This window comes from Malurus melanocephalus, unplaced genomic scaffold (assembly GCF_030028575.1).
Source record: "Malurus melanocephalus ecotype Western Australia unplaced genomic scaffold, MMel_1.1 scaffold_149, whole genome shotgun sequence".
Lineage (NCBI taxonomy): Eukaryota > Metazoa > Chordata > Aves > Passeriformes > Maluridae > Malurus > Malurus melanocephalus.
Window position 1 is genome coordinate 1080937 of NW_026623381.1, and position 8722 is coordinate 1089658.

Consider the following 8722-nt stretch of genomic DNA (forward strand, 5'->3'; position numbering starts at 1 on the left):
GGAGAGGAGAGGAGAGGAGAGGAGAGGATTTGGTTTGCACCTTCCCCAACCTCCAGGCTGCCAGAGCTGTGTCTCTTATCTCTGGAGCCCGGGGTTTGCTGCCTGCCGAGGGTCAGGGGGCAGCGGTGTGGATCTGCAGATAACCCCCAGGCCATGGGGAATGTGGGTTAAAGCACGAGTGAGGAGCTGGGGCTGCTTTAAACAGCACAGTGAGAGCAAACTCCAGGGCTGGGGAGACCAGAACCTCCTCCTCTGGGTTTATTTAAGCTCCAGCTAAACCCTGGAAAATTGTGCTGAAGGGAGCAGCCCTGCCCAGTGCTGGAGGCTCAGCCAAGTGGGTGAATGAGTGGATGCTCCACCTCTGGCGAGCACTCCAGGCTGTGCTGTGCTGGCCCCCGGCTCTGATTGCCTCCAGACACGTGCCCAGAGAGGTGCCCTGGCCTTGCTGCCAGCCTGCTCTCACCACGGACTGCTGCTGCTGCGGTCCGTTGGCGGGTGGAATAAATCCCTGCGGAAAAATCGCAATTGGTGACACTGGGGATGGTCATGGCTGGCTAATACCCTCAGCTCCCTGTTCCCTCTGGCATTTGTGCTTCTCCAGCAGATATTTGCAGTGGGAAGCAGCTGGCCCTGCTGTYGGGCTGGCATGGGGACAGCTGAGCCTTGCACCACCTGGGCACAGAGAGGGCACAGTGCAGGGCTGGCCATGGAGGGGACAGGATGTGCTGATATTTGGGAGCTTATTCTTGTCCCCAAGGTGTTTTGGGAAATGATGAGGCTTTTCCTTGGGTTTGGAGCTGCGGGGGACAGCGATGGGGATGTGGCAGTTGTGACATTTTCCCACATCTGTGCAGCCCCAGCTCTGAACCGTGACCTGTGTGCCCACCTGGGGAGTTTGGCAGCCGTGCAGGGACACAGCCAGCCCAGCAATCCGAGCACCGAACACGTGTGGGCCCCGTGCCAGGGATTTCCCGGCAGCAGAGCCACGCCCGGGTGTCCCCGTGTGCTGCACGTGGGGTGGGGACACCCCGGAGTGCCAATGAAACGGCTTAACTTGGTGGGAAACAGTTTTGGGGTGAGCCGAGAAGGGTGGTGGGGTCAGCTGTGGGCTGCAGGGAGTTGTGTGGTCCTGTGCTCCTTCTATTCCTCAGCAGGGTGGGATGGGGGGCAGCGGGGACCCCGAAGGACACGGGGCCCCGTGTGTGAGCGGTCCTGGAGCGGCTGTGTCCTGGAGGAAGGGCAGAGATCCCCTCCGGGCACAGCTCWGCCCACCCGGGGCTGCTGCCGTGGTGTTCCCATGTCCCGATTTTGGGAAACCCATGAACTGTTGCCATGACAGCCCCGAGCGCGGCTCCTGCCGGTGCCATCCCCACCGCGACAGCTCGGAACTCCTGTGGGATTGATCCCAGATCCTGTGGGATTGATCCCAGATCCTGTGGGGCGGATCCCAAAACCTGTGGGGCTGATCCCAAATCCTGTGGGGCTGATCCCAAATCCTGTGGGGCTGATCCCGCTCCTGTGGGGCTGATCCCAGCTCCTGTGGGGCTGATCCCAAATCCTGTGGGGCTGATCCCGCTCCTGTGGGGCTGATCCCAAATCCTGTGGGGCTGATCCCCGCTCTTGTGGGGCTGATCCCGCTCCTATGGGGCTGATCCCGCTTCTGTGGGGCTGATCCCCGCTCCCGGGGGGCTGGTCCCAGCTCCTGTAGGGCTGATCCCAAATCGCGTGGGGCTGATCCCAGATCCTATGGGATTGATCCCAAATCCTGTGGGGCTGATCCCAGCTCCTGTGGGGCTCATCCCGCTCCTGTGGGGCTGATCCCCGCTCCTATGGGGCTGATCCCGCTCCTATGGGGCTGATCCCGCTCCCGTGGGGCTGATCCCCGCTCCTGTGGGGCTGATCCCAGCTCCCGTGGGGCTGATCCCAGATCCTGTGGGGCTGATCCCGCTCCCGTGGGGCTGATCCCCGCTCCTGTGGGGCTGATCCCATCTGGATCACAGGCAGCTGATCCCTTTGGCCCTGCTGCTGCAGGAAACGCTCTCAAAAGCAGAAAGGAGCTGGGCGGGTCGCGGTGCTCCCTCTCGTAGGTGAGAGAGATGCTCCCGGTCCCCTGTGCATCCTCGCCGGCCCCAGGAGCGGCAGGTCCCCGTTGCTGCGGTGACGGTTTCCATGGAGACCGGTCCAGCGCAGCTGCATCCCGGGGACCGCGGCAGGGGCGGCCGTGGGGATGTGTCCCTGTCCCCTGTCCCCCGTCCCCTGTCCCCTGTCCCCTGTCCCCTCCCATCCCCACCGACTCCCCAGGGCGCACCCTCAGCCCCGCTGGGGGAGCGTGAAAATGGAAATCCCTCAAGTGGCAAACGCGTGGAGGAATCCCAAGGAAACTAATTGGCTTTCCCCCACCCCTCCTCTAATGCTCGTTGGCTTTCACTCGGCSCTGGTAATTGCTGCTCTGCACCTATTAAAAGGCCGTCTGATGCTTCGCACGGGCTTGATTGTGAATTAATTTTGCATACGTATCTATTCTGGGAATTTATTGAGGATGCTGGATGCCAGACGGGCTTTCCAGAGGCGTGAGGTGCAGCGCAGGCTGTGGCTGCTCTCGGGAGTGACTTTGAGGGAATGACAGTGGCTTCGCTGAATAAATGCCTAGAAACAAGGGTGCAGGTTCAAATAAATGGGATTTATTCCCACAGCTGCTTTGGGACGAAATAGATCATGGATGTATCCCATTTGAAATCCACCTTAGATGCCAAGGTGCATTTGATTTTCACTGGGAATAGGTGTCATGGTCTCCTGGAAGTCCCACCAGGCTCCATCTCCACGTCCATGCCCACACCTGCCTCTCTAAATCAACCCCAGGCTTCCTGTAAATGCCACATTTCTCCAGAGAAACGCTGTTGGGTTGGGGATTGCTGCGGTTTTGAAACCAGGTTTCCTCTTTCTATTACTGAGAAGTGTCGAAAGGGAAGAGCTGTTGGGATTTTCCATTTGCCATTAACTCGTCACGCAGCTTCCTTTCCCCTTTGCCTTCCTATCAGCCTCTCTCAGTGAAAATAAACCAGCTGGTTTTGTGTCTTTTCTCTCAAGTACCGCACTCTGGTGCAGGATGCCGTGATGTTTGGGCACGGAGCTGCAATTTCCTTTGAAAAACAAACTCACCATTGTTATTCCTGGGGAATTTCTTTCATTTCRTGGAGGTCTTTGATGCCTGACATCAAGCACCGGAGCCGGTCGCCCTTAGGTGGGCCTTTGTGAGTCACTGGGTGTMAGGAATGCCCAGCGTCATGGGAGAKGTTGGTCACTGATTTTTGGARCATTCCAAATTCACAGCACTGCAGCAATTCTGGGTGTTAAATTGCCCTGTGCATGGGTTTATCCCTGAGGGCTGCATTCACCTGTCCTGGTAKCCTCAAAATGATGTTTTTGCAAGGTGCCAGCGGCTGTTTGGACCTTAAGGAGTGGATGCACTTCCCAGACTCTCCCTGGGGCAGCGCAGAGCAGCGGCGAGCAGGACGCACCCAGCACAGGGATTGCAATGAATTTGCCCTGCAGTTGCTCTGTTCCTGCCAAGACTGTTACTGGAAAACAGTATTTTCCCAGTAATGGTTGCTAAGCACTGAGGTCTCATGATGGGCTTTATCTGCTCAGCTGGAGCTGCGACAATAAAGCTCCAGCACGAAATTAAACGGGGACTTCCCTGTCCTCCAGAGGCAGCACCAGCAGRAGATTTCTCCTYCAYYCTGRCAGGACTGGCCCACGCTGYTGTGGGGCTCCAGCARCCCCTCARTCCCCTASCAGAGGTGATTTTTCTCCGTTACCCCTGCACAGGGATGGTTTCGGTGCCTGGCTGCTGTTGCCGGCAGATCTGGGATCGTAGCACGCTTTCCACTCACGTCAGCCAGACTGGAGGAGCAGGAGGATGAAGCTGTCGTTTAAAAATCTGCGTAGGATCATCCTGTCTGGGCTGGTTTGATGGCGGGGGATCCTTTGCTTTGTGTTTCTGCCGCAGATCTCCCCGAAGGAAACGGTTCAAAGGCGCTTTTGCCGTTTGTGCCGAGGGACTGTTACATTCCCTGGGGACTGCTGCGAGTGTCTGGGGACACTGGTGGGGGGACACGGCTGAGCTGGCCCCAGGAGAGCAGGGGAAGGTTTCATACCATCTCTGGGACYGTGTGAATGCCCACAACACCTGGCTGGTTACCTCTGACCATGCACAGCAGCTCTCATGTCCCCTCAATCCACTGTGTGCCCTTCCTGGTGCTGTGAGATGGTTCTCTGGAGCTTCTGTCCTGTTGTCCAACCTCTGCTGCTGCTTTGCTTGGTGTCCCTCCTGACACTCTGCACTTGGAGTTCTGCTTTCCTTCCCTGTCTGTGATTTGTCCAGGATTTTTCCATCTCTGTGGCTGTAGGGTGGGTGGTCAGTGGGCTCTGGGGACCAGCAGAGCAGAGTGAGCCCCTCTCAGAGGTGTCTGCTCTGGAGTGCCACCCTCTGTGTCTGTCCCTAACCCCTGAGGAGCCCCAGAATCCTGGCAGGTGATGGGGCACCTACACCTCCACTGCACCTCAGCAGRGATTCCCATTCCCATGGTACTGATCACCCCCTGAAGAGGAGGGTGAGTCCCTTGGAAACTCAGATTTCCCTGAGTGTGAAATCTGTGTCCTTCTCCGGAGGTTTGGAAGGTGCAATCCCAGCCGGCCAAACCCAGCTCGTTGCTGGAAAGCTGTTGTTGGRAAGCCGAGCTCTGCTGACCGATGGTTGCAGGCAGGTGAGTAACCCGAGCTGGGGCTGAGGCAAAGGTTTGAATCACCTTTCCTGGAGCCGGAGCTGTGGGTCAGGGTGAAATGTGGGACAATCCTCTGTGGGAATTCTCTTTGCATTGAGTCACCAAGGAATGGGGCAGGACAGAGACTGGGCTGTGCCAGGGAGCTCCCAGGGCTGTGGCACTGCCCTTCTGCCGTGTAAAGAGTTGTCAGAATTGTGTCAGCCAGCATCTGGGCATGGCCCTGGAAATTCTGCCTTGTCCACATGCCCCAGCTGTGATCTCCCCTCTCTCTTCCCCTGCAAATCCTGGGGCTGCTGCACTGCTGCCCTCTTTACCTCGCTGCTGCTCATCTCAACCATATGGTGGATAAAAAAAAAATCCGCCTAATTTCCAGTTAAAACTTAATTTATGGTGGGTTTATCCCTATTTGGTCCCGTTCCAGGCTTGCCCATTTGTTCCCGTTCCTGCTGGTTTTCTCATTCTTGCCCTTCTCCCAGCAATGATGTGTTGGACGGACCCTGCTGCAGTCCCGGTGTGCCGGGAAGGTGCCCAGCTCCTCCTGCGAGTGGCACGGAGGGTCCGTGAGTGGGTGAGACCTCTCCGATCCCGGTGCCTTGGCCGTGGCCCCTGCGCGGGTGAGTCAGCCCGGCTCTGGCTCGGCGCTGAGCGGGGCTCGCCAAGCCCGGCTTACCTAACCCCGCAGGAATGCCCGGCTCAGCGGGGCTCCTCGGCTCCACTCCGACACCCGGGCGTGCTGCGAGCCTCGGGCAGCCGCTGCCTTTGGGAAAGCCGGGAAAAAGCTGCACATACCCAGACCTTTGCCCTGTATGCGGCAAAAGACTCCTCAAAGTGGGACCCGAAAATCCTCCCAAAAACGCGTGCGTGGAGCAGGGTCGGTTCTCCCTATTTGTGTCACCCCTGCAGGGCCCAGAATAAGGGCAGCTGTGAGGACATAAACTGTTTGTTTGAGGGCAGTGGGGATTTTTATTGGCATTTCACCCTGGCATCTCTGTTGGGTTCCTAGCTGGCCCCAGTGGTGAAAATCTCCCTGGTGAAAATTCTACGGGAAGATGCTCTTTAAATGGAGGTTGAGTAGCCAAACCATCCCATCTTGTGCCATGCTTCCTTTGGCAAAGCTCCAGTTTGGATTCGCAGGATCTCTGCTGGGAAAGGCAGCTGGGAATGCTCACCTGGGCGAAACTTTCCGCCCACAATTGTCCTCCAAAGGAAGAGATCGCCAGTACTGATGGTGTCTCGGTGCCATGCTGCATTCCCAGTGCCATAAGGTTCCCAAGCACTCTGGATGTGAATTTTTTAAGCCTCACCGTGGTCCTTGGAGTACAGGAAGGCGTTGAGCTGAAACTGCCTCTGACAATGGAAAACAGGGATGGGAGAAGAGAAGGGAAGAAAAGGGGAGGCTCCAGCTCCCACCATTCATGCTCCCTCCTTTTCACACCCTCTCATCCTTCCAGCTCTGCCTGTTYGCCTGTCACAACAGCCACAGGGAAACGCTGCGAGTGCCGCAGACGCAGTTTGATCATAATCACAACCCAACAGCAGGCAGGACCTGTTGTGCGTCTCCAAGACAATGCGCGGGTTTGGCGAGTGCCACGCATGTCGATGAGGCTGGGGAGCTCCCGGCGGGGCCGAGCCGCAGCCGGGGCCGGCTCCGAGGCTGCCCCGAGAGGAAGGAGAAGCCGGGGGCAGGCAGGGAGCCGGGGCAGGCTGGCCGAGAGCTGCTTCCCCAGCGCGGGGAGCGGCGGCGGCGGCACACACGCACGCACACAGGCGCACTCGCTCACACACGCGCACACACAGCTCCCGGTGCAGCTCCTCGCGGCTCTTTGATTCGCGACGGAGGAAATAAGAACCTCGGAGAAGCGGCAGGAGCGGCAGCTGTTGGCGAGATGTGCTGACAAAATCGCACGGGGAGTGAGATCTCCGRTCGGTTTCGCCGCCTGGGCTGGAGCCGCTCCCGGGAGAGGAGCGGCGGGGGAGAGGGAGGAGGATGAGCAGCCCCTCCATCCCCGGGAAGATGGAGGCAAAACCTTTGTTCAACGTGCAGAAGGCTCTGGTGCAGCCTGTGCAGATGTGCATGTTGGATATCCCCCTGAGCGTGCARGATGACGATGTGAGTAGCGGGCGAGGGAGCTGCGGGCCCGGGGCCGGCTCGGGGACACGGTGGCYGTGTGACCACAGGGGCACAGAGGTGCTGTGACCCCACCCCGGCACCACCCGGGGCTGGTGAACTTGTGGCAAAGTTGACGATGCCAAGAGCTGGCACCGCCTCCAGATGTGACAGTTTCCTCTCCGAAGCGGTGCGTTTGGAGGCAGACTGTGGCGCTTGCCAAATCCAGGGCACCAAAACGAAAGGAGGGGTTTGGGAGGGAGGGGAAGCCTTTCTGTGTGCAGKGAGAGCCGCGTTGGAGCTCGGTGCAAAGGGGAGTGTTTGCTGTGCGTGTCCTGGAGCGGCCGGTGGGTGTGAAAGGCTGGCAGGCAGCTCTGCCCTCTCACACCTCGGTGGCTGCCCTGCCTGGTGCCACCATCCCTGGGCACCGGTCCTGCCCTCCTGCTCTGCTGCAGCTGCAGGGCTTGGCTCTTGATGCAAAAATTGGTGTCGATTGCAGCATTGAGGTTTGCCAATGTGGGTCAGGGGACTTCTGCTGAGGGCTCCTCTCGTCTCCTTAACTCTGCCCCTCACAGAAAAATCCCCCAAATCTGTGCAAGGAAGGACCCTGTGATAAAGCTGATGGAAAACCCAAAATCAGGTGTGATGCTTTTTAGAGCTGGTGGGTGGTGAGTGGTGGATGTCCCACCTGTATAAGGGTTTTGGGTGTGATCCAGGCGCTGTTAAAATTCGAGGCACAACTTGCTTTGATGTTTTTGGAGCGGGGAAAGCCCATCTCCTGCTCTATGTGCTCAGGGCGTGTAGTGTCACTGCGGGAGCCTTAAATCTGKGTTTCCTCCACGGCCATCAACTGATCCGTCACAATCACTGTCACCTTCTCTTCAGCGTTTTTAAAGAGGTGAAATGGCAGCGCGGAAAGGAGCCAGCCCGGTTCCCTGAGAGGAGGCAGCACTTTCCTGCAGGGCGGTGTGCTGGATCMCGGCAGGRGTGGGGAGCGCATCTCAGCATCCTSCGAGTGTCCCTGCGGGGACAGGGGGCTTGCAGGGAGCCTCCTATTTTTGGAAACACCCCGGGGGTTTTGCCAGAATCGAGAGTGTTGCTGCRCTAAGGATAATGAGGATACCTGCGACGGCCACTGCGGAGCTGGCGGGGTGTGCCGGGGGTGCCCCCAAAGCGCAGGTGCCTCCTGCAGCATTCCTGGCAAGGAGGGAGGCGGCTGGAGGGGGGGATGGAGCGGGTGAAACAGCGGCTGGGTGCTTTATTCTCCGCTAGCTGGATTGCTAAGAGGCAGATTTCTCCGGGCTTAGGGCAGGCGATCTCCATCCCCGCTCGGCGCTGCAATCTGCTGCTGGATTTCCCTGCGGCCCCTGGTGCGGCGCGGGGGATCCTCAGGGTTTGCCTGACACAGGTGGAGGTTTTCTTGCTCCCCTCCCTGCCCTGGGCATCGGTGTGATGGGGCATGAGGGATGCCCTGGCCTGGGTCACTCAGGGACCTCTGCTTCCTTACCATATTCTTGGKTTTYTTTYRCAGAAAAGAGAAWTAATTTTTAAGGGCGCTGTGCAATGTGTTAATGGTGGTTTTTTTATTTGGTTGTTTGGGTTTTTAACAATTCCTACGAGTCCTCTGGAGGCTGCTGGGTGACAGCCAGGGCTTGGAGCTGTGTCACACTGAGCACCACCTGGTAACTGGCACATCAGGGTGTCCCCAGCCCTCGGGTCAYGGCTGGGGCATTAGAGCAGGACAGAAGAGATTAGTGCTTCCCTGTGGAAACTCCAACTGTCAGGAGGTCACACTGGGGCTGGGTGTCCAGCAGCTGCATTTTCACATTTC

At 58.3% G+C, this 8722-nt stretch overlaps 1 protein-coding gene across 1 annotated transcript in view; it reads left to right on the forward strand.

Annotated features, from left to right (window-relative positions):
* Positions 1-6328: 6328 nt before the first annotated feature.
* Positions 6329-8722, forward strand: part of RALGDS (ral guanine nucleotide dissociation stimulator) — a 42562-nt gene continuing 40168 nt past the window's right edge. Inside the window, exon 1 of the mRNA XM_057371563.1 lies at positions 6329-6894. Within this exon, the coding sequence (XP_057227546.1) occupies positions 6772-6894 (123 nt within the window). The 5' untranslated portion in view covers positions 6329-6771. The remainder of the gene's footprint in view (positions 6895-8722) is intronic.